The 24,568-nt window shown below is 37.2% G+C and overlaps 1 protein-coding gene across 2 annotated transcripts in view; it reads left to right on the top strand.

The window, feature by feature from the left end:
* Positions 1–349: 349 nt before the first annotated feature.
* poe (E3 ubiquitin-protein ligase-like protein poe) overlaps positions 350–24,568 on the top strand; it is a 30,219-nt gene continuing 6,000 nt past the window's right edge. The window contains exons 1-64 of one of the 2 annotated variants that reach the window (XM_066293382.1): positions 350–566; positions 638–720; positions 1,665–1,919; positions 1,978–2,138; positions 2,192–2,373; positions 2,426–2,609; positions 2,674–2,793; positions 2,856–3,041; positions 3,267–3,452; positions 4,981–5,218; positions 5,277–5,434; positions 5,490–5,667; positions 5,721–5,905; positions 5,986–6,112; positions 6,833–7,059; positions 7,200–7,364; positions 7,416–7,778; positions 8,418–8,615; positions 8,731–8,901; positions 8,959–9,123; positions 9,177–9,496; positions 9,547–9,713; positions 9,765–10,005; positions 10,096–10,252; positions 10,672–11,015; positions 11,133–11,300; positions 11,468–11,710; positions 11,761–11,900; positions 12,019–12,171; positions 12,565–12,693; positions 12,876–13,016; positions 13,081–13,340; positions 13,719–13,874; positions 13,931–14,087; positions 14,137–14,345; positions 14,652–14,829; positions 15,002–15,167; positions 15,221–15,491; positions 15,554–15,700; positions 15,755–15,899; positions 15,958–16,119; positions 16,721–17,018; positions 17,072–17,225; positions 17,279–17,531; positions 17,594–17,682; positions 17,911–18,082; positions 18,618–18,722; positions 18,779–18,874; positions 18,928–19,115; positions 19,174–19,348; positions 19,398–19,589; positions 19,646–19,865; positions 20,546–20,685; positions 20,837–21,141; positions 21,193–21,502; positions 21,894–22,102; positions 22,160–22,332; positions 22,389–22,554; positions 22,607–22,831; positions 23,018–23,329; positions 23,527–23,619; positions 23,700–23,837; positions 23,903–24,074; positions 24,197–24,535. In XM_066293382.1, the coding sequence (XP_066149479.1) occupies positions 436–566; positions 638–720; positions 1,665–1,919; positions 1,978–2,138; positions 2,192–2,373; positions 2,426–2,609; positions 2,674–2,793; positions 2,856–3,041; positions 3,267–3,452; positions 4,981–5,218; positions 5,277–5,434; positions 5,490–5,667; positions 5,721–5,905; positions 5,986–6,112; positions 6,833–7,059; positions 7,200–7,364; positions 7,416–7,778; positions 8,418–8,615; positions 8,731–8,901; positions 8,959–9,123; positions 9,177–9,496; positions 9,547–9,713; positions 9,765–10,005; positions 10,096–10,252; positions 10,672–11,015; positions 11,133–11,300; positions 11,468–11,710; positions 11,761–11,900; positions 12,019–12,171; positions 12,565–12,693; positions 12,876–13,016; positions 13,081–13,340; positions 13,719–13,874; positions 13,931–14,087; positions 14,137–14,345; positions 14,652–14,829; positions 15,002–15,167; positions 15,221–15,491; positions 15,554–15,700; positions 15,755–15,899; positions 15,958–16,119; positions 16,721–17,018; positions 17,072–17,225; positions 17,279–17,531; positions 17,594–17,682; positions 17,911–18,082; positions 18,618–18,722; positions 18,779–18,874; positions 18,928–19,115; positions 19,174–19,348; positions 19,398–19,589; positions 19,646–19,865; positions 20,546–20,685; positions 20,837–21,141; positions 21,193–21,502; positions 21,894–22,102; positions 22,160–22,332; positions 22,389–22,554; positions 22,607–22,831; positions 23,018–23,329; positions 23,527–23,619; positions 23,700–23,837; positions 23,903–24,074; positions 24,197–24,535 (12,241 nt within the window). In that variant the 5' untranslated portion in view covers positions 350–435. Of the gene's footprint in view, positions 567–637; positions 721–1,664; positions 1,920–1,977; positions 2,139–2,191; positions 2,374–2,425; positions 2,610–2,673; positions 2,794–2,855; positions 3,042–3,266; positions 3,453–4,980; positions 5,219–5,276; positions 5,435–5,489; positions 5,668–5,720; positions 5,906–5,985; positions 6,113–6,832; positions 7,060–7,199; positions 7,365–7,415; positions 7,779–8,417; positions 8,616–8,730; positions 8,902–8,958; positions 9,124–9,176; positions 9,497–9,546; positions 9,714–9,764; positions 10,006–10,095; positions 10,253–10,671; positions 11,016–11,132; positions 11,301–11,467; positions 11,711–11,760; positions 11,901–12,018; positions 12,172–12,564; positions 12,694–12,875; positions 13,017–13,080; positions 13,341–13,718; positions 13,875–13,930; positions 14,088–14,136; positions 14,346–14,651; positions 14,830–15,001; positions 15,168–15,220; positions 15,492–15,553; positions 15,701–15,754; positions 15,900–15,957; positions 16,120–16,720; positions 17,019–17,071; positions 17,226–17,278; positions 17,532–17,593; positions 17,683–17,910; positions 18,083–18,617; positions 18,723–18,778; positions 18,875–18,924; positions 19,116–19,173; positions 19,349–19,397; positions 19,590–19,645; positions 19,866–20,545; positions 20,686–20,836; positions 21,503–21,893; positions 22,103–22,159; positions 22,333–22,388; positions 22,555–22,606; positions 22,832–23,017; positions 23,330–23,526; positions 23,620–23,699; positions 23,838–23,902; positions 24,075–24,196; positions 24,536–24,568 lie in introns of both variants that reach the window. The other variant, XM_066293381.1, reaches the window with a different exon arrangement.

Below are 24,568 nucleotides of genomic sequence, written 5' to 3' on the forward strand. Positions count from 1 at the left end.
TTTAATGGTCACAAACAAAAAAGTAACAAATTGCGAAATTGAAGTGTCTATCACACTGTATGACTAATAAAATGCTTACAACGTTGCCATAGTAAAGTAATCATAGAATATTAAAAAAGTATCGAGCTGATTGCGCGAAAAACTGAACTATTCAACAAAAATATTTAATCAGATTTACTTATAATTGCAGTTAAATGTCTCGATACTTTTACCGATAAACTGATAACAGGTAACAACAAATTTCTGCTTTTGATAGTTTTTTTACTTACTTTACTTTATGACATATGACGCATCACCCTGATTCATTATTTGACATTTCATAAACAGCTGACAATAAATATAAAAAAAGTTAAAAGAAATAGCTTGTCACCATCTTGTCACTGAATTTCGCCTTTCCTTTGCCCAAAAGTCTGAAATTTTACGATTTATCGGCGAATGGTTGAAGTAATGGCAGCTAATAGTGGTGGAGTGGATTGGTCCCTTGTTCTAAAACCCTTTTTATCCCCGAATTACGAGCGGTCAAGCACCAGCGAACTTATAGAACTATGTTCCACAATAGTGAAGAGGTGACTGCTCTAATCTAAATTACGTAGAAAAATTCTCTTTTGCGGTTTTTTAACTCATCTCCCAATTTCAGCGAGTCCGAGGTTTGGAGGCCCAATTTCTACAATACCTTTACTGTCCTAGCCGCGGATTACATTAGCAGTAGCATATCAAAATGTAAGTATTTTGGCAGCTACTATACCATCTAGTAGGTACCAAGAATGTGCAATGGGTATTTTTGTTTGGATAGTGTGGGTGTGTTTCTAAGATATTTTTGAATGTTTAATAAGGAAGACAAACAAAGGCGTGTATTATCAATAGATTTCAGTCTGCCCAATTGCTCAATTCTATGCTCAATTATGGATTAAATTTTGGCAACTTATTTCAACTGGTTGACCCCTGAAGTGTAATATAATAAAATCTGATTATTTAGTTTCTTAATGCATTAAGAGTCATTTAGGGCAATTTTTTATATTGTGCCTTAAGTGCAGTTTTACTAAACCTCACTTTTGTGTATTCAAAATCTCATAATCAACTCATTTATGTCACAAAGCCATCATAGTGGCAACCATGGTTTTCTTATAGATGTAAAAATTAACAAGATTCAGGTTTAGGTGAACTGAACTTAAGCCATGATTCAACAATTGGGCCTTGCAGTATGATTGCAAACACATAATTGTGGCAAATTTAACTAGTGACCACTAGCTATATAAGCTATCTTTCTATGAACAAAGCACAGAAAGAGTACTGTATTAATCAACCTAATGGGATACCTTTCTTTTATAACTAATGTCTATGGTGGGAAGGATTAAGAGCTAAAGGGATTATATTCAGAATCAGACTGTTATTTTTTATTTGTATCAGCTCTTAAGGATTTGACAAATTATTTGATAATTTGGATGTTGACTTTTTTCAAATCTGTAATTGAAGATAAAAATTGTATACACTGAATGATTTTTTCAAAGTTTAGTAACTAATTATTATCAAGGTTTATCATATTTTAGCCATTCACTTTGGCTATATTTTGAAATTTTCCTTTTTATTTTCCAACTTAATGTTTTAATATTATATATTTTGTTTTGACAATAAATACCAATCAATCAAAATATATTAATTTCTAGTGTCTGGTTCAGTGTCTGGAGGTCAACTTGAAATCGCGATAGCGGCATGTAGAGTCTTACTTAAATCTCTACTCAGCGCCCTCCAAAGCGCCAGCAGTGAGCAGTATCAAGACAGCGTCGCAATTGAACGCTATTTAAATGCGGTCAAAGTAATGTGCACTGGCACTGGCCTGCTTAGCACCACAGAAGTGTCCAATCTAGTCGACATTATGAAAGGAGAAGACCTGCCCCAACAGACTAATGTGTCACCTAGTGGTAGATGTTACTGGCGACTTTGAAGTATATTTGAAAAATTGGTTTTTATTTTTTGTAGGAAACGACAAGGAATCAGTTAGCAAGCAGGAATCATCAAAAAATCGCCCGGATTTGTCGGTGATGATATATGAAATGTTAACTTTGCCTATTCATGACTCTTCAGTCAGTACGTCCATGTCAGAGAATTTGGGAGATGCAGATCCTACTACAGAAATCAAAGTGAGCCCTAAAATTGAAACTTAAAAAATCCTAATATTCATTCCATTTTGCAGAGATTATTTTTGATAGCAAATACTGAAAGCCTTCAGGCTCTTAGAGCTGGAGACACACTTCTTGATTTATGTCTAAATTTACCCACAATCAAGAAAGCCAAAGCAAGAATTGAGGAGGCCTTAGCAGGCAGGCCCTACAGTATCCCTTCTAATCACGCTGAAGCATTGGCACATAGAAATAGGTATTAAAAATACTGATTTTCCTTTAGATTTCTTAACATAGAGTTTGTTTAGTCTCCCTCAAACGGTATCAGAGATAACTCTTGCTATATCGGCGATAAATTTACCTGTATTGGAACCACTCAGTGCTCCAAAATTGGATAAACTGTGCAACTTGGCAATGGCGGTTTTGCACTGTGCAGTGGCACAGGCTGCTGCAAGTGGATGTTTGGCTGCTGTTAATGTTGCTTCTCCTAAAGTAAATAATTTCTTTATAAAACTTGACTTTTATAATGTGACTTATTTGTAAATGTTATTTTTAGGCTCAAGCTGCCAGTCTCAAAGAAGAAGATTTGGACTCTAATGCAATAAAATTAGTTGAAGAAGCCTTGAGTATGTACTCCTATATTGGAGTCAAGATTTCTACTAGGGCAGGAACACATGTCAGTTTCAATATGCCAAAAAATTACTAATAAATACATATTTTAAATTTTTCACTAATTAGGCTTATCAAAACTATCTTCTTGCCGGTGCCTGGGTACTTATATCAGGACTACAGACAATCCAGGCTCATTTAACACAAACCACCAGTGGGAGTTCCAATGACAGACCTTCCACACATCTTTCCAGGGACTCTAGGGAGAGAGATTCGGAACGACCAAGGCCCAGTCCGAGTAAACAAACCCAACAGGTAGTATAAACAATGTAGAAAATTATGGAGAATGTGGTACTGACCTTTCTTAAATTTAATAAGTCTGACATTCACCAAATTTTTAACTTCCCTTATATCATCTACTCAAATCCATGTCCATCATTTGACTGTTTTTTCAATTGTGTAAAAGAAAGAGAAACCATTTCGCAGCGTTGGAATCTGTATTATTTGTTAACAATTTTCGATTTTTAATTTATTCCTTAGGGCCGTGAATCTGTACCAAGTAGTTCCGGCAGCGCCGGATCTCCCCGATCGGGTCTCCAGAAGTTCCAGCAATGTTTTGGCGTATTAAGCGTGGCTTTGGCCACTAAGGCATTGGCGCTGTTATCGGATCTGTTCGAAAATCTTAGCCTAGAAATGTCTGGAGGGTCCATCGGGAGCCTCGTGACAGTGAGTTTGTTTTATTGTTATATCTACTGTAACATTTCGAAAATACATACAGTATTCGCCATAATTATTGTAACTTCTAAAATGGATTTTAATTTTTGTTTAAATCGAAGGGACAAATGTGCCATCTTGTACATACATCCTTTATTGAACTACCTTTACTTATCAGAGAAAAGGAATGTATTATCACTTCTTATATTCACTGGTATATAAACAAATTGTGTTTCTGTGTTGGCCAAAATAATTGCAATTAAATTGTTTTAATCAAATAGTTAACTATAATAATGAAAAATAAAACAAATTTTTAATATTTAATGTAAGTCCTTTAGCCCTCACTACATCTGCCATTTTATTTGGCAGAGAATTAATGAATTTCTCAATTAAATTGAGATCAGGACTTTCGAACGGCCTCTTTATAATAGATATTTGTTACTGTTCTTATCACTCTTTCCCCAATTTGGAAGGATGCTTTGGATCGTTATCGTGTTGAAAGGTGAATTTAAGCGGCATGACCTCATCTGTGTAGGGTACCAAAACATTCCTTAAAATGTCTTTGTATATAAACTTGTCTATCCTTTCCTCAATTTTGTATAGAGGGTCCATGGCAAATGACGAAAAGCACCCTCACACCATTAAAGATCCTCCGCCATATTTCACAGTGGGATAAGTGTATTTTAGATCCAATCACTAGCTTTAGGTCACCTTACGCGTATCACACCTTTACCTCTAAATAAATTAAATTTAAACTTGTCACTAAATACGACCCTTTTCCAATCATTTGGTGTCTAGTGAATGTGGTTTTGAGTGAACTCGAGCTTGGTTTTAATGTTCTTCTTCGAAAGATAAGGCTTTTTGGCATGTCTACAACTGTTTAAGCCATTTTCACAAAGTCTTCGCCTTATGGTTCGGCTTGAAAGGCTCAATGACCCTACTTGGTGTATTTCACCAGGATTTTAATTGAAGATAGGAAAGGACTTATTTTTGCAATATTCAAAATTTTTCGATTCAATTGCTTGGAGGAGTTTCCTGGTCTACAAATGTTTTTTAATTGCATTATGCTGCCAGTATGAACAAATTGTTTGATGATTCTCGACATTGTACATTTATGAAGTTATAAATTTCTGGCTATTTCGACTTGCTTTAGGCTATTTTTATAAAAATTAATCACTCTGGTTCTAATGTCACCTTTATACGTTTTACTTCGAGCTATGATTGAAAATTCACTAAATAATAGTCGAACTGAATATAAGAACTGAGAAGTAAAATTTTCTCAAAAAAAAAACACGAAAAAATATATGGTTGCAATAATTTTGGCCAGTATAGAATCATAATTTCTTTATTCCAGTAAATATAAGAAGAGATAATATATTCCTTTTCTCTGATAAGTAAAGGTAATTCAATAATAGATGTATGTACAGAGTGGCGCATTTATCCATTGATTTAAAAAAATATATAAATATTCTTTAAAAGTTGCAATAATTATGGCCGATGCTGTATGCACATTTATCATTTAATGTTTAATTTTTCCCAGATTGAGCCTGCGCCTCTCGCCATCCTCGGCCAGTTCTCAGCCCTTCAACGTGTTGCGCGCGTACTAAGCGCTGCCCCTCTCAATCACTTGCTATTTTACCTATCCATTGTCAGTTATCGCAAGGCGTGTTCTCTAAAACGGCTTATCCCCCCAGAAGGGGATAATTTCAGTCAATCCGATTCTACAGCCTATTTCGAGGATATGATCCTTTATAGCGATGATAATTCGACCGATGAAGGTAGGTTTTATTCCTCGGATAATCTGAATGTTTAGAAGTTATTTAAAATTCATTCCAGACGATGATAGTGAGCCGATCTTAGGCCAATGGTTTGAGGAGATTTTGGTCCCCCCAGAACCACAAGAATCAAAATCTCCTTCAACGTCCGAAAACGCTGATACGAAGTCGAACAATCAAGGAAACAATGGACGTTCAGTTGTTCCGGAGAAAGGAGAGGTGAGATCTGTTGTTAAAAAAATTCTCAATTGTCATTTTTTAAAACATATTTCAGGTTGACGGTTATATATCTCTAGCTACCAGCATTTTTGTATTTTTAAACAAACATTTCCTTCGGTCCAAGTCGATTTTCGTGCAGCGCTACGTTAAAAATGGCTTAACTGAACAGCAGATGATAATTTTAGCGGCTATTATTCGAGATTTAGATCGGGAATGGCTCAAGTCTGAATTGGGTTAGTTTTGGGGCAATGTCCATCATTGAATTTGACTGAATTGTGAATTTTAGGAGGACAATATGTAGAGTTCTCTAACGCGCTCATGAAGTTTACCCACAATTTAATAACCAGCAATAGTTTGACGCCACTTCAGGCTTGTCTTTTGAATCATTTGGGCGTGTCACCGTGGAACGCGGACGTACCTCATGCTTGGCCATTGCAAGTTTATCCCAGGACGCTGTCGGTTTTAGCACAGGTCAGTTGAATTTTGTGGTTATTTTTGTTTATTTTTTAAATCAATATTCGGCGATTTAAAAATTGTTGTTTTATGATTAGGTTCTATTATTGAGACCCCAAAATGAAAAGGAAGCGTCAGTGATTAGCATCTGGCATCGGTTGGTAAATACGTTGATCGAAAATGTTCTAAATCATCCCGAAGCTGCGACTGAAAGTGATATTGAAGGCAAGTAAATGCTCCCCCACATTGTATATTTTCAGTGTTCTCTAAATCTTATTATCGCAGCCGAATTCTAATATCTGTTGCAAATGTTTAAAAATTCCTCAGTGGGTGAAGCAATTTTACAGTTCTTAACTTGCCATAAAGCTTCCTCATTTTCGATGTCATTAGTTCATGCAACAACCGCAGAGAACTGTCCATCTTACAAAAATGTTTTCAAAGTTTTTTTAACCTCAGTGGCATGCTTAACTTCAAATACTACTTATAAATGGCCAAATAAATGTATCTATGTTTTTTTTTTTTGCATTTTAATAGTTTTAAAACGTCAACGTTATATATGTCACTGCAAAAGACTGTTGACAATTTAGTAAAGTAATTTTATTTAACTTTAAAGCCATGTAAAAATCATGGCGTACGCGATCTTATTAACTACAGTACAATTTGCTTAAAACAAAGACTCAAGGGAAGGCAAATTTGCTTGCTATAAACGATAGCTCATTGATCTATTGTATTTTTTAATATTCTTGACGGGACTTTATAGATTGATCTTTATAACGGTGATTTTGTATTAAGTGTGTTCGTATTAAACGAGTTCTACTGTATTTTTAAGGATCGATTGTGATATCTCGATTATTATTCATTTCTTTGTTCACTTCACATGACGCTTTGACCGGCAATCAAGGTCGCCAATAAAGGCACATTTTCTCATTGGAATTATTCTCTCAGACTTAAATGTAGAGCACGCAGAAGTCCTCCTGTACCTCTTCCACTCTCTGAATTTGATGCAGAAAAAGTCGGTCGTTCTACTGATGGCCGGCGGTGTGCTCAGATGTTCAGAAATAGCGCGGAGCAGCCTTAAAGAATCACAATTACTCAACTTATCCCGACTTTTATTGTTGTTCGATTACATCATGAAGCACCTTTATGATGTACCCGCATTTCTGCTTGAAAAGGTAACAACTACTTTGTTTTGACATTGAAAGATGTCACATGTCCAAGAGGATGTAAAAACATTTATGTCACTGGGTGGTTTTCTCATATAGACAACGTTTTCAATGGAAGCAGATAAACTTTGAAATTAAAATTTTCTCAGATCCAAAGGAATTTGTTTGAGCTTATTTACTTGAACTCTGACAAAGAACCGACTGCACCCAAGCCCGAAACAGCTTGGGAGAGCATCGAGGACGCTTATCGGAAATTGTCAAATGAACTGCACCCTTCCCCCACTCCCCGCTTCTATAAACTATCAAACTTGGAGGTAACTTTCGCTTTAAACTTATAAATTGTTGAGGCTGATTGTAAGCTTTAGGTCAACAACCAAGATTCTCCGAAACTGGATGGTTTGGCCTGCAAATTTATCCTGGGAAACTCGGACAAACTCAAGTATCACCTCCTCTTAGATGCTTTAATTGAAATCATGAATGTAGCGCATAATATAAACGCCACTAGCGCCGCCAAAATGTCCGTGTTGGGTTTGTGCGCAACGCAATATTGTTTCACCATTTGTTGGAGGTTGTTGCATCTGCTACCGCCGTCCATACCGTACATGGAAAAACTGGCTCAGGGAGAACCCTTGGCGCCCGGTCCCCTCTTGATGCATTCTTTAGTGTGGGGACCTCGGGCCGGACATAAGAACTTCAATCGGTGGCTCAAGGATTGTCTCGTTAAACAGGTGAGAATTTTACCAATGTTTTAAATCGCAATTGTGGGTTTAAAAATTGATTGTAACGTCAAGTAAGCCAAATGCAAACATAGAAAAGCGAGTAATTGTAACATTAAATTTGAGTGGAATCCAACATTTCATTAAATAAAAATGATATATTTATTAAGATGATCGACGTTACGACTTTTTATTTAGTCTTCTTCAGGAGTTCTTCCACATTAGGAAAGGGTATTCTTAATGGGATAATCATGAGTATTTCCAAGACGCTAAACAATTGTGAACCCGAACACAGTAGAGGTTTGTGGTAAATGCAGCAGGCGAAGCTATTTGGCACATCTGACTATTTTTTTAATACGAAAGTTGGCTCTGAAGAAAGCTAAATAAATAGTTGAAACGTCGGTTCTTTTTTCTTAAGTAGTAAGACATTTGTATTGTTCTCAATTTAAGATTTTGCAATGCATTAGAAGGCAAGGACGTGAAGTTGATCATATTAAATTTCGGGTTATAATTTTTGCGGCTTCTTCCCGTTTCGCATTGTACATTAGTAAATGAATTTCCCTATGAAAATCGTTAGTCAAAATTGTTATTTAGTATTAGGAACTCCAAAAATGAGTCCGATAGTTACAGACCTAATAGTCTCTTTTTTAGGGAATGTATAATCAGAATATCGATAAACTACTGAAAGCTGTGTCCGATGCCGTAAATAATATCGAATACGATACAGCAGTGGCTAAAAAGTGCATATTAAATCTCATGCCTGAGCCTGCAGAAGGTGTGATAACTAAAGAGGAAATGCCGCCCCTTTGGCATCTGATTTTGTTAGATTGTTTAGTGGCCAAAGTTGAGGTAAGGAAAGTGATAACGGTGATGCAATTCCATTGGTGGAAAATTCTTGTTTCACAGTTGTAACATTGCCTACTTTTGAAAATGATTCACTGTATGTTATTTTAATTTTCACTAGGTGTCTCTCGGCGAAGTCTCGGAACCAGAAAGTTCTCCAGTGACTATTTCGGAACCTTCTTGCGTCCACGATCTGGTTCCCATAGTTATACGTCTGGCACGATCAATTTTACAATATACCCGGTGGTCTATGTTCCACATGTGCGTCGACCACAGCGAAAATTCCGACAAGGTGTTATACAAATAAGAAACATTGAATTTTTGTTTAATGTGTTTCTGGGATTATTAGGTTCAACTGAGAGATCTGGAGCTGTTAGATGATGTTTTGGCAATTTCCTCAAAAGAGAGTGTTTTATTGGCAACGTTACAACGGGAGATAACATCATTTTTGCCTGAAAATGTGGAATTGGGTGTGAATGAATGGACATATTCCTATTTATATTCAGGATCTCCGGTATTATTCATTTAACAATTCTCTGAAAGTCAATCTACTAACCACAATTTTAGATGGATTATTCTAACGACATTATCCCTTCTGAGAGTTACCTCCTGAAAATAATAGACATCCACATGTCATCTCTATCAAAATGTGTGCCTTTTAACTTGGGTTATTCCCTGAAGCGCACCTTCGATAATTTGGCGACGTTCATAGTGCATCACGCCCCCCGAATTGAGAATACAGATACGAAAAATAAGGCCATAGAGTTGCTTATTGCCATTACAACAGATGTGAGAACTGAGTTTTTGCATAGTGTGGCAATTAAGGCTTTAGACAAAATGATCGGAGATACCGAGATTGATGAAAGGCAGAAAAGAGTTTACATTAGGTAGGTTTTCAAAGTATTAATCAACAGAAATTTTAATTTCATTTGAATAGTTTTTTGGATCACACATACAATTTGTTGATGAAATATACCAGTGGGGCTGCAGATCAGCCCGAAAAACGCTTGGTTAATGAGAAGATTTTGCACAGCTGTCTACAGTTTTATGAGAAAATTATCGAGAAGAGTTCAGGAAGACAAGCATTCTCCAGTTTCTTTACTGGTACTTCTATTAATCAATAAATTTTACTTAGCTTTAACCACTTTTTTACAGGAGAAAAACACCTGGTGAATGTTCTAATGTCGGTCTCAAGTCCGTACATGTCTCAACAATATAGCACTCGCGTTTTACATTTCTTCAATAAATTGTTCCAAGCAGCCGAAAAGAGTTCAACCGATCCTAGCTTGAACTATCTCTGTTCCAGCATTGGAAAACTTGCCGAAATTGAGAGTGAAAAGTTACAGGCGTGGTTGAGGCAAATTATCATTGGGCCCGCCGAATCCACAGCTAAGAGGTAGGCAAGATTTTGGCATAATGATATAATTGTCTACATACACCATTATGTAGCCATATGTATACTATGTTTATGACGTAACATTTTCAGTGAAGTTTTTACTCTCAAATTAAAGAAGCAATCTAGTGTGGGTAGCGCGAATTCGAAAGACGTAGTGATTACGTTGGGAGCCAATGAAGACAAAAAATCGCTAGTTGTAGAGAATAGTCAGTCGCTGCAGGCTTTAACTAGCTATATCGTGAAGCAGGTGAGTTTGAGAACAGATTTTGTGGTTTTAGGTTAAATTCGGGATATTCATGTTCATTCGTCCGTTAGAATTCTTTTATTTTCCACGTATAATAAGAAAACAGTTTTTATTGTTTAGTATTTTCCCGTATCATTCTTTAGTCGACATATCTAGACGTGTTTGACAATTCTTGTTAGTGCATCAGCCCCATCTGCCAAAGTTTTAAAATTTTTATTCAGTCATTAAAGATTTTTTATTAATTGTAGAGTGTTCCTGTAATTTCTAGTAAGTTTTTAATTCATTGGAACAATTTCAAACCATGTGTAAGTGTGTAGGTCCAATAGGACATATTGGGTACAAGATATGATTTCCAAAATGTGCACTTTTAACTAACATTCCATTAATATTTATTGTTATTCAACAAAAATCTCATTCTGTAGACGAGTAACGTCGCCGAAGATGTTTCAATAACAATACTAAAATCCCTTATACCCTTGGGAAGTCACCTGTTGGAGCCCACACTGGAAGGAGCTGGTTTTAGTGAATTAATGGACATTATGACTATGTTGGCAGACGCTGGAACGGGTAGAGGTCATAGCCATTTATTTCCCATTGCTGCGGAGTGGGTAGAGCTATGCGTGAAGTACGTGCAAAATCAGGAAATAAGCGAGAAAATCGCGAATTCCCCGGATTTGTTGAAAAACAATGTAATGTTGAATGCTGCGTCATGTATCCTGGATTATTTGACGGATGTTATTTTGTCCATTACGGATCAACCGCCAAGGTAAATTGTCAGAGGTTCTGGGGGAGGTAACATTTACGAAAATAATGGTACAAAATTTACGGGATATCCTGAAATTGGGACAATTCTTGCAATTTTTAAAATTTGATCTGTTTTTAGATCTGTGTCTCCTCAATGGGAACATGAAAGCCCCTTAGATTTGGAACTAGATTGGCAGGAGGAAACTAATGATGACGATGAGAGCGGAGAGGATTCAGACGAAGACTCTCTCTGCAGTAAATTGTGTACTTTCACAGTTACTCAAAAGGAATTTATGAATCAACATTGGTGAGTAACCTTTTGTTGAATTGATTTTTGATATTTGTTGATGTCGAAACTTTAGAGACATTATTTAAATAAACTAATACATTTATTGCTTATTAAGTAAAATTAAATAAAAAAAGGGTAATAAATAATAAAAACGTAAATAATTTTGAATTATATTTTTCCTGTAGGTATCATTGCCACACATGTCGGATGCTAGATGGCGTAGGCGTCTGTTCAATTTGTGCCCGCGTTTGCCACAAAGGTCACGATGTTAGCTACGCTAAATACGGGAATTTCTTCTGCGATTGTGGAGCGAAGGAGGATGGCTCGTGTCAGGCTCTGGTTAAACGTAGCCCAGCTGCCAATCCCGATTCATTCCACCAAAGGAAAGAAGAGGGATCGGATCAACCAGTTTTGCCCAGTTCCTTGAGGTAATATTGTTTTGGATTGATTTATTTCTTTTTTCATTGCTTTGATTTAGAAGACAAACGAGTTCGCCGATGCCTTGCGATAAAATCTTGTTTGAGGAAAGGCGAGATCACGAAAAGAAGAAACTGGAGGACTCCAAGGAAGTACTGTTGAACTATCTGAGCTCAAGTTCTGTAACATCTTCCTTGTTGGGTAAGTAGATACAAATTTTCTCTATAAAGAGTGTTTACACTTTTTATACTTCAATTTTTTGCATCAAACGTCGACATATCTCTTAGCGATGTAGATACATAAAATATTTTAATTTCAGAATTTTTGCAAGGCCTGATCCCTGCCATAGAATCGACATGCAACTCCAATAGTCCTGTAGGTTGTCACGTGCGTGGCGTGAAGGCACTGGAACAACTGCACAAAGCCGAAAAGAAATATGTACATACCGACCATTTGATGATGCCCACTTTGGGTACGTTCTAAATTGTGAATTTTTTTAAAATCTCGATTTGAAAGGAGAACTGCAGATTATGAGCGGTGGACGGTAAACTGTCTTTTTGACTTTACAATTTTCAGTCTAGTTCTCTTTAACATGTCATTCTAAAGGGAGGAAAAGAGAACCAAGATCAGTCCGCAGAAGAATTCTCGTCAAATAAAAAGCATTGAGAAACAATACTGGGAATCTTTTGTTAAAATTGGTTAATGCCCCTCCTATCCGGGAAAATGCCATTTTATGAAAGGGAATGTAGATATGTTTTGTTTACATCTCGCAGCAACCTCTTCGTTAATCGAATTTACTATTTGAAATTGTCAGAATGTCAGTTATGTTAGTGCAGCGTGATATGACAGAAATTTCTACTTTCAGGTTCACAAGAGGGAGCTTTTGAAAACGTCAGAATGTCATACGCAGGGGATCAAGGTCAAACTATCAGGCAGTTGTTGTCCGCCCATATTATAAGACGGGTGGCAATGTGTTGTATGACAACTACACAAGGTAAGGAAATTTGCTTACAAAATTATTTTATTAATTATTATATGAACCAGTAATTAATTATTTAAGCGATGCAACCATTCTCAATTCAATCTAATTTATTCGGAGCTATACATAGTTTTAATTTTTTAAAAACTCAAATTGCCTTCATTTTTGATTTTAGAATTTTCTTTTTTTCTGAGTAGGAAAGCGACAGCACTTGGCAGTCTCGCACGAAAAGGGCAAAATCACCGTTTTGCAATTATCGGCCCTCCTGAAGCAGGCGGATTCGGCGAGTCGGAAATTGACCTTAACCCGCCTTAGTTCTGCCCCTATTCCATTTACAGGTATATAACCGATATTAATAACGAAAAAGGAATCGCTTATTACACATCTTCATTTGCTTTCTAGTACTTTCAATGACATCAAATCTTTGCAACGAAGAATTTCTGGCTGTGTGTGGTTTGAAGGACTGTCACGTATTGTCTTTCAATTCCACTGGAGCAGTCACCGACCACTTAGTCTTACATCCGCAATTAGAGACCGGCAATTTTATCATCAAGGCATTATGGCTACCCGGATCTCAAACTGAGCTCGCTTTGGTCACCGCCGACTTTGTAAAAATCTTCGATCTTAGCAAGGATGCTACGAATCCTCAATATCATTTTCTTGTAAGGACTCACTTTAAGGGCCAAATTATTGAAGTTTAATGGGAACTTAGTGCGGGTTTCATATATACAGGATGTCAATGAAAATTGAAAAAAAGTGTGAAAATAATTCCGAATACGTATAAGAAATGTATAGAAAGATGTGTTTTACTTGGTAAAAACGCAAAATTTTTGCTATATCGTTCACAGCCTCTTTGCTATATCCATGAATTGAGTCATCGAGTCGGTTGTGAATATCGTTGTGTCATTAAATTTCCTATGTTCTCACCTTGTAAAACAAATAACTATTAGATAATGCATTTACGTTTTATTAAATTTGAAATTATTGGTAATTTGGCCCTAACGCATTGAAAATTTTATCTATTGGTTCAAACTCTGCAGGTTCCCAGCGGTAAAATCAGGGACTGTACTTTCATGTATGAAGATGGTGTTTATCATATTCTTCTCATGTCTTCTCCTGGGCACATTTATACGGAAGATCTCAACGACGACAGCTCCACCAAATTTGGTAGTTTCTACGTCACCAATACCCTGGAAGTAATGCTAATTGCATTGCTTTTTTGAACTAAATTAAGCACATATATTTTTTTAAGGTTTCTCACGTGGATGTCACCGATACTAACGGTCATTTAGGTGGCGGAGGAGTCTCAATTTATTACTCACATACTTTAATGTTGCTCTTCTACAGTTACGCCCAAGGGAAAAATTTTATTTCGCCTATTGCTTCAAAGAACAATTGTCTTTCCTTGGGTAAGAGTTATGTGGGTTTCTGAATACAAATAATTACACATTTTTATAGTTTTTCCCATCAACATTCCGCAATCAGCTGCGGGTAATAACAGCTCCAACTCAAAGAGTAACAACACAAGAGCGCCGAATCCCCAACCACTGTGCCAGTGGACCGAAATCCCCAACCATCCCGGAATAATCTGCTGCACAATGCAGTCGAGTAACCAGCCGGTCGTATTGATGCTTAAACCCGATACTGTCCTCATTCAAGAAATTAAAGTATGTTATCATTTAAAAAATCTTTAACTTAGGGGTCTTCTAAAGTCTCGTGTAGTGATTCCATAAAACCATAAACATAACCTTCGTTGATTCTGATCAGTAAATTGCTACTAAATGACGATATGTTTTTTTTGAAAACCAATATAAATAACATATTGGTTAAGCCCATGAGTGCAATAAAAATGATGATTTATATAAATTTTTACGTTCGATTTCATGTTAATTTAATAACAATTTGGCTTATAATCAATTCAATCATTATTAGTTCTACAATGTTTATGACTAAGGCTTTCTGATGATTTTTAGGTAGTTCCAGCCAAGTCAAAGATAATGGACATGGTTGCAATCAGACACAATTCAGGCAGTGAACTGAGGACCACCTTGATTTTGTTGTGTGAGGACGGAAGCTTGAAAATGTTTATCGCCAATATGGAACAAACTGGTTTCTGGATGTCCAGCAGTATTCAAGCCACAGTCCCAATGGGTAACTAAGAAAAACAACATGTGTACTTTCGATTTTCGGTCATTTATGTAATTTTTTTTCTCATTGGACTTTTCTCATTCTATATCTTACTGTAACGTTATATACAATATTTGACATTTTTTTGTATTTTGATTAAACATTTTTTTCACTATTAATAATGCATCCTGTATAGGCTCGTCACTCAAACCGAAGAAGAAGAAACCAATAAAGGCAGGCAAAGCCTCAAGCGCGCCAGTTTTCCCGGTGGACTTCTTCGAGCATTGTACAGCAATGAACGATGTCGAGTTCGGTGGGAACGACTTGCTGCAAGTTTACAATGTGGCCCAACTAAAACACAGGTTTCTTTTACTTTTTTTGAATTATTTTCTGAACCTAATGCGATAATATTCAGATTAAACACCACTGGTCTTTATATCGCCTGCAACAAATCCCCATTCCAAGTGGAAGTGACCAATAATGACGCAACTATGGTAATGTGCGGAATGAGGATTCTGGCTGGAACTCAAGATCTACAGAAAGTTCCGTCTTACGTCGAAATATTTGGACGAATAATCTCGTTTAACATCACGAAAAGTCGTTGGTATGACGTCCCTTTTTCACGAGAGGAAAGTCTGCAGGCCGATAAGAAGCTGACTATTGTTTTCGGGCCTTGTCATGGTCAGGTAAATGTGTCTATTCCGTTTTTTATAGGTTTTAAATTGAGAACGAACATGGCTTGTCGCAGGATTCGGAACTTATGACTATGGTGGATAGTATTAAAATATACGGGAAGACAAAGGATTCCTTTGGATGGCCTGAGGATAGCGATGAAACTGCAGTTTCTGGTGCTGTTCACTCAAGTAATACTGCGGCTTCTGCTGCCAGCAGCGAGGTTGGTAATGTTTGTTTATTGTCGTGTTTAAATTATTTTGTTTCTACGGTGAAGGTGGATCATCAACCCGGTTCGTCTCAGCAGCTCACCAAACTGGAGCGACTGGCCATGGACGTCTTTAAAAGCCTTGATTCCTCCTTATATATTTACACATCCGAAGAGAAATTTGCAAAACTCAAGCCTGCAGCTTTGAAAATAGGTAGGTAATATCCTTTTTCGATACTTTAAGATTGTACCTTTTAAATAACTTTTGCCAGCCACTCAACTTTTGACTCTCCCAACACCTCCCTCGATCCAAGTGCACTCTAAAGCGCTAATGTTGACTCTGCATCCCACGAAGCAGCAATATCACGCCTATAAGGATCAGGCGCTGTTGGATCATGTTTCGATCAATTTGACTGCTATGACTGATCAGAAAGGTAAATCGTTTCAAATTCTCATACCGGAAGTAAACTTTATGAGGTAGATCAGTTTATACTAGCAAGAATCAGGCATTCCATATAGTACGAGGAATCCATATTTTTCAAATTAAGCAGTCAGTGACGCTTTACACAAAGGTTCTGAACGGTAAAAGGTGGCTTGAACATCGAAAAAATATCACGCTGTGGGTTTTTAAATCGTCTAGATGTCAAACTTGTGGACTGCCATAAGTAAAAAATGGTAAAAATTTAAATAAATTATCTCAAAAATGTAACGTCTGTCAACATATGTTTATTGGACTTACTGAATGTAAAATGAAGCACTATATCGTATGGCTGCTAGTATATACTGACTCACCGTGGATGTAAATGCTGTTTAAACCTGTATTTTTTTTTGAAGATGCGTAAACGATTATATTAAAAATAATAAATACAATTTCCATTCTTTATAGTTTTTTCCGCTCTTTTTCTCAATTTCCTATTACGTCTGGTAGGCTTGTGCTTTTACTGTATTAATGGTTAACGCATTTTCAAAAAAAGTAGTTTTGTATTACTTAACTGATTTACAAATAACCATATTTTTGTACTGAATATTCAACAGATTCGGGCATTACCGATCTAGATGCGGAAAGCTACTATCGCCTCGTTCTAATAGTAAGAGGAATCGCGGTTTCCCGTCCTCAAAACCTTATGAAATTTGCCGATAGTCACGCTTCAATTCACGACATAGTCCTAGTAGACCCGCTTGAAACCAAAGACAAAGAAACCACCTTGAAAGACGACAAAACTAAAAAGAAAAATGATCATTTGCTGCTACAGCTCGTGAACGTACTTTGGATGCTGCATCGCTTAAATCCTGATATTCTTGCTTTAGCACCGGTGGTCATTCCTGGTCTGAAGTGAGTGTTTTCATCGAGGGTTATCTGCTTATGTTTGATTTACGATGAAATAGGTATACTGAGCAAGTAGTTCATGCTCTTGTGGAAATCATCCATGCCTTCCAAAGTTCTGAATCCTACGGGAAAGTTGCAATTACCCTATATTTGCAACTACTACTCTGTCAAGATCCAGTGATTGCGTTTAGTGCCAAACAAGCTCTTGGCAAGGTAAGTTTGCCCCAATTGCAGTTGTTTCAATTTTTTATATACCGGTTTTAAAGGTGTTGAAGCCTCGCATTAAACGCCGAAAAGTGTACATGCCTTCCCCTACTCGTTGCGACAGTCCCTCCATTTCAAAATCTTCAGTTCTTCCTTCTACATCAGCCTCAGTCAATCAGAGCGAAGTAGCACCACAGCAACCGAGCGTAGCTCCGCCTCCAGCGGTCGGAGCCTTCGATGTAGGCATGATCGAGGCCATTAATATGCTTGAGAATCAGCCTGAGGGCGGAGTTAATGCACTAGAGGCGCTATTAGGCGAGTCTTCGTAAAATTAGTTTATATGCATTGAAACGAAGTGAGGTTTTAATTTGGTTTAGGAGGGGATGTTGGATTCCACCCACTCTTAGACTTGCCGGCAGACGCAGATGAGACCATGGTAGAGCTGGCTATCGCTTTGAGCTTACAGGTAAAGTAAGAAATAATAATTTTTTAATTGCAAAGGAAAAACTTGCATGGAGAGTAGGTTTGATAAGTTTGTAGGCCAAAACATTCTTTAATTAAAAATTATAGAAAAACTTCCAAGACACCCTGTATATTTTACACTCTAACAAATAGCACTAAATTAAAAAATACACATTTGTATTTTTTTATTTCTGTTTTGCTATTTTTCTATTCTTCTATTTTTCGTGTGTAGGATCATGAAATAAGTAGAGGCCGCACCGATCAAGCCTTGTTCCAGAATTTACAAGCACAGCTGCGAGGGGCAGCACAAGGTGGACAGGGTCAAGCTGCAGCCGCACAGGCGCACCAAGAGGCGTCAAATTTCAGCGACACCACAGCTTCAGCTGCGGGTTCAGATGATGAAGGTAATTATCGGGTTATTCTAAATTCTAATATAACAATAATTATCTAAAGAAAATAATAAAATTCACATATTTTGAGTGTTCGGCCTATTTAGATTTGGCGTAAAACAAGTGTTCGAGTATTTACTTGTAGTGCAAGAAATATGATTAAAATTTAATTATTATGTAGGAGTTTATTCTCCAAACCTACATGTTTCTAATTCTCCTTGATTTCAAACCCTTAATCTTCAGTCTTTAGAGGGCATTTATAGATTGTGGCCTATATCTCAGTGGCGTAGCAATTTTTCGAATATTTAATGTAAGAATATTTTTAACATTTATTGTTTGAAATGCCTCTTGCTGCATTACTGATTTTTATAAGTTAATATGTAAGTTTTCTTATCTATGCTAGATAAAAGAGATTGCTTATATTTCACTATCGTAATTCCATTCATGAAACAAAACCTTTTTATAAAATTGGATTTGGAATTGTTTTATTCACTCTTATAATACATTTAACTTGCTGTGTCAAAGGCAAAATAATTCATGACAAATTTAGGGTCTACTGCTGCCACTGACGGGTCAACTTTACGCACCTCTCCTGCAGAACAAGGCGGCAGCGCAGGATCAGAAAGCGGGGGCAGTGGCGTTGAAAGTATCACTGGTTCGTAATTTTAAACTCCCTTCAGTTTACCAAAAATAACGGTTCTTTTCTCGCAGGAGAACACAATGTTTCAGGCAGATCTTCTGCATATGGAGATGACACCAATGTTCCAAGAACAACAGAAACTAGCTCGGGCATTGCCTCAGCACAAGGTAAGTTGTAATTTCCCTCTTTAGAATAGCAAATTCAAACCTTCATACAGTAGCAGTGGAGCAATCGCAACGCCCTTCTCAAGGAAGCGATACATTGGCTCAAATCCAAGAAGACCTGGAAAGCGAGAGCGAGAGCAGCACCAAATTACATGGTCTTAGACTACAACTTCTGGAAAAGCTTGTGGAGTATTTACCAAAGCTCAAAAATGCGGATGGAGTCCGCACTATTCCTTTCTTTCAAGTAATACCAAAACACTGCTTTTACAGTTTTTTTTTGTATTATTTCAATTTACCTTTAGGTGGTTTCACAGTTAACTAGCGACTTGGACGGATCTTGCGAAAGAGACAAGGCCTGCCTCAATTCCTTGTTAGCAACTTTAAGTGAGGAACTTCAGTTTAATGGAGAAAACACTCAGGAGATTTGCGTGAGATCCAAATCGGGCGAAGTGTATCTATTGCTCTTGAAACTGATTTGTAGGTATTTTATTTTAAGATAATTTGGATGTTTTAAATGATTTTTTAGCCAATATACTGCAGCGCAGCAAATCTGTAGCCACATCAAAATCTAGCAGTTCCAATGACCCTTCTAACTACGTCGTACGCACCTCCGCGACTTTTTTGCATAAAGCAGGAATAATCAACTTTTGCCTCCGAATCAGTCAATCGCTGTTGAACGATTACTGGAAGAATCAAACTGAAGAAGAAACCTCTGCAGGTAGAAACCAGAGTTATGTAGAGGCATAATAATTGTTTTTGTTGGTTTCTCAAAAGGAATTACTTCCGGCAATTTGCTGAAGCCTCATCTCACTTATCCACTGCCCGACATGACACCGTTTTTCTTAAAGAATCATCTAAAAGAGAATTCTACCGATGTTTTTGCCAACTATGAACATCTAGTCACGGAAATAGTTCTGAGATTGCCCTACCAAGTGCAGCGCTTGTCAGAAGTAAGCGAATCGACCAGCGATGTTTTTGATGCGCCTTGGTACAGGTAAGCACCCGATTATTAATGAGCAATGTATAGAAATTGGTTCGTACGAAGTGACTATTTTGACATAGCCGCAGCTTTGAAGTAATAGTTACTTTAAAAAAACAGTGTTTGATAGTTCGATTATTCCAAAATATTAATAGTAATTCATCGAATACTTTTTTTTGAACAGTTGTATCTGTTCTGCTTTGAAGCAACTATTATGTTGCCAGGCGTTTACGACCAATCCCAATCAATTCCGAATCATTTTAATTCAAATACCGATATCATTCGTGAAAGTGGAAAAAGGACTGTATAATGTTTAGTGCTTCCGACAAAGACCAACGGAGTGCGATGCAAGGCTAGCGCGTGACCTGGGCTGAGTCAATGCGACCGATCTCTTCACTACGCTGTTCAGGTTAATATCAATTTCTCCGTATTTGCGGCGAGAGAAATTAAAAAAGCAGCAATGTAAATAAAAGAAAAGAAAACTATTAATGATCAATTACTAGAACTTATATTAATAAAAATTCTGAAACGGTGGCCACTTCATTGAACTTTATCGGAGACATATTAAACCTTATGCGGGCCTTCTCCCACTTACGCAGTCCCTATATATCTATTTGAACTAGTGATATTTGTATAGGAAATTGTTTTTAGAAATATTTGTTCTTTTTATAAAAGAAAATAATGTTTTTTTCTAGGTGTCTCAGTGAGTATATGATGACTCCCCTTCCTCCCCCCTCGCGAAGGAACGCCCGGAAATTGTTATTGTATATCTGCGGCAGCAAGGAGAAATATAGACAGTTGAGGGATTTGCACGCGCTTAGCACACACTCTAAAGGTAAGAAAACAGTATAAACTCTGCAATTTCAAATTTTGTTTTAATCGATGGTTGAAATATCTTTTGTCATTATTGACATATTTCAATTGTGAGTTTCCGACGTAAATTTACACTGCAAAATTTAGTTAGAACATTGTAAGAATCTTTATAGGTATCAAACAGTGCTGCACCAAGGGCGGTTATCAAACGAACTCCGACCTACAACCTGCCTTAAATTTATCTTACGATAATTTAGTGGAACTTGTGGAGCACCTAAAAGCCTGTTTAGACATTGCTGTAGTACGAACGGGAAACTGGCAACGTTTTTGTCTTCACACTGAGGAAATTTTGCCTTTCCTGCTAAGAGTCAGCTTCTTGCTTGATGAGGGCGTAGCCCCCACTACCTTACAGCTGTTATCCAGTGCTCTAGTGGTTAACTCCAATGTCCCGTCTAAAAAACCTGAATCTACTAATAAAGTAAGTTTTTTTATAGTTGTTTTTATTGTGGTGTTTAAAAATGTTTTACAGACAAGTCGCAAGGATCGAGAAAAATCTGACGATTCAGCAGTTGAAGCGCTCTTTGAGGAATCTAACTGCGTGGCATTGGTGGAGCAACTGAATCAGCAGGTTTCCAAAGAAGTTTTGGCACGATTTATTAAGACTTTTACGTTAGAAAATAATACTACCACAGTGCGATGGCAAGCCCATGGCTTGGTATCAGCAATTTACAACAATTCGAAACCAATGGAACAGGAGACTTTGCTGGAATTATTATGGCAGTTATGGCCACTTTTGCCCGCATACGGGAAGAAAGCGAGGCAATTCGTAGATTTTATGGGTAAGGAATTGCTATGATTCAGAAATAAAATTAGGTCAATTTAGATTAATGTGAAGGATATTTTAAGGACGTATTAAGAATAGATTTTTGGTATGAAATATACTTCTTATAGACAATTTTTTCTCTCACAAAGAAGAAATTCTCTTTTACCTTACTACTGACCGGTTAGTGATTTGTTAAATGGCGTTATTTGTTGTCGTGGAAATTTCTCCGGTTCGATTTAAGTGGGTGTAATACGAAAGAATTTTTGTTTGTCTGAAATCTGAATCTGATTACCGGACGATATTATACAGTCTTAATTCTGCTGACACACATTGAAAACGTCAATAAACCATTGCGAAACCTCTGTATTTCATATCTAATTTGCTGTATTTGTTGTGATAATCTGCAGGATACTCTTCGTTGACTTATACTGAACAAAAAGATGGCGAAAAAAAGATCGACGAGTACGTTCGAAAGGCGGTAGCCGTCCTGAAAGCTCAAAACTCGATGCTGGCACACCATCCCAATGCCAATCTGTATTCTCACATGTCACAGTTTGTTAAATTGGACGGTTATTATTTGGAGTCCGAGCCATGTTTGGTTTGCAATAACCCCGAAGTAATATTCAAAGAAAATCTCCGTTTTTTTTTCATTAAAATTTAATTCTCCTTAAAGGTTCCGTTTACAAGCATCAAACTGTCGTCTATTAAGGTGGACTCTAAATTCACTACCACCACCCAAATCGTCAAGCTTTTGAGCAGTCACATTATTAGCAAAATCACTGTGAGAATCGGGGATTTGAAGAAGACCAAGATGGTCAGGACCATTAACATTTATTACAACAATAGGTAAGAATTATGGTATAAGATTTTTTACTATTTTGGGATTTTTTTAATCATTCTAGAAGTGTGCAAGCTGTGGTGGAATTGAAGAACAAACCGGCGTTGTGGCATAAAGCCAAAAAAGTGACTCTTCAATCCGGCCAAACGGAGGTTAAAATTGAATTTCCATTGCCCATCGTCGCCTGTAATTTAATGATCGAATATGCAGACTTTTACGAAAATATTCAGGTTGATTTATGTAAAGATATGAGTATTGTTGGATTAATAATTTTGTCTCTAGGCCAGTAGTGAAACCTTGCAGTGTCCGAGGTGCAGCGCCTCCGTGCCAGCCAATCCTGGAGTATGCGCTAATTGCGGTGAAAATGTATTTCAGTGTCACAAATGTAGAGCCATCAATTATGACGAAAAAGATCCATTTTTGTGTCATGCTTGCGGTTTCTGCAAATATGCCAAGTTCGACTTAACGTTGCAGGCTAAGCCCTGTTGCGCTGTTGAACCTATAGAGGTAAGTTTCCTAAATTAATTTCCTATTGACGATTTCAGAAATTGCCCTCTGGTGAAAAATAACTTACATTCTTATGCTTAAAAGAAGACGTCATTATCAGTTTATTGAATAATTTTATGACCAATTATAATGATCTCCGTGTCCGAAACTTGAGATTACTCAGTAGTACTCATACTCTCCTTCCAGAACGACGAAGATCGGAAAAAAACTGTTTCCAGCATCAACACTCTCTTGGAAAAAGCAGACCGCATTTACAAGCAACTGATGGCCAACAAATCCGCCTTGGAATCTTTAGTGCTGCGTGTAACCGAACACAGATCGGACGATAAGAAGGACGAAACCAACGTCGCCACAAACAACAACACCACTGCACAGAACCCGGTCAGTGCTGTGCCTATCTCTCAAGTTAAAGTCAACAAATCCATCCAGATGTTAGCACAGCAGTACTGTAGCGAATGCAAGACGAGCTTCGAGGAACTGAGTAAAATTATTCAAAAGGTAAAAGACAACATTTTGAGTTACAAGAAAGTTTTAAAATATTGCTGCAGTTGAGTATATTTGGCAGGAATGTCGTTTTTTAATATTGAAAATTTCTCTAACTTGAATAATAAACTAGTTGCTCTACATTTCTTTGCAACATTTATATTTTTCATTTTCTATTTGGGCCACTCGGTATACAAACATTTTCTCCACAGGTATTGGCGTCTAGAAAAGAACTTGTAAATTATGAAAGAAAACATCACGACATGGATCTTCCTGAAAGTACCTCTGTATTCGAAGATTTAAAGGTATTGATCTCTTTATTATCATTTGGTTTTCAGATATATCTGGTAATGCCTGCCTTTTTTTAATGCACTCATTATTTTAGATAACTGCCGTTCCTTGCGTCATAAATAAATGCTACGGCTGCGCATCAGCCGCTACAGAAAATTGTCTCACAATGTTGAGAGCTCTAGCTCTCAACAAGGCAACGAGACAAACTCTGTGCTCCTACGGTCTTGTTCAGGTACTAATATTTCAGGTCCGATTTAGGATTGTTATATAGAAAAGAAAATATATTTATTTTTGCAGGAATTGGTATGGTGTAATTTGAGGAAAGGGAATGTGCGTAACCAAGAGGAAGTCAGGCAGCTACTGTGTACTGTAACCAGGGATAATCCTGATGCAACGGAGGGGCTTTGCAATTTGTTGATGTCGCGCATTACGAACTGTCTCAGTGGGAATTTGAACAGTACTGATTTGGGTAGGATTTTCAGGTCGAAATTGAATAGTAAATTGAAAAGTAACCATGTTTGAACATAGCAAAAATATATCTAATCAACTTTAATTTTCATGTGGTTTAATATATTCTTTTTGGATGTTTAGGCTTAACCATCCGCCACGAGATTGCCCTTTTAGCTTCGATGCTGGAAGAGGTGGATGATTGTTGGGAACTGAAGTTGAGTTGCATGCTATCGCTGTTCATGAAAGCGTGCGAGGACCCAAAGAGTCCCACTGTGATGGAAAGCGTCATATTGCCATGTCTGAAAATTCTGGAATGCCTAGTAAAAATTCAGGAAACTCCCCCACTCGCCGCAAGCAACAAGAAAGCAAAGGAGAAATCCAATTCTGACAAAGCAACAACTGTGCCCAAATTGGCGCCGTTGCAGGCGCCAGTGGAGGTGCGAAAGTTTTTAAGCAAAGTTTCGGAACACTCATTTTCTGGTAAGATTTATACGGTCTATAGGGGACAATTTA

Source organism: Euwallacea fornicatus, chromosome 19, assembly GCF_040115645.1.
Source record: "Euwallacea fornicatus isolate EFF26 chromosome 19, ASM4011564v1, whole genome shotgun sequence".
Lineage (NCBI taxonomy): Eukaryota > Metazoa > Arthropoda > Insecta > Coleoptera > Curculionidae > Euwallacea > Euwallacea fornicatus.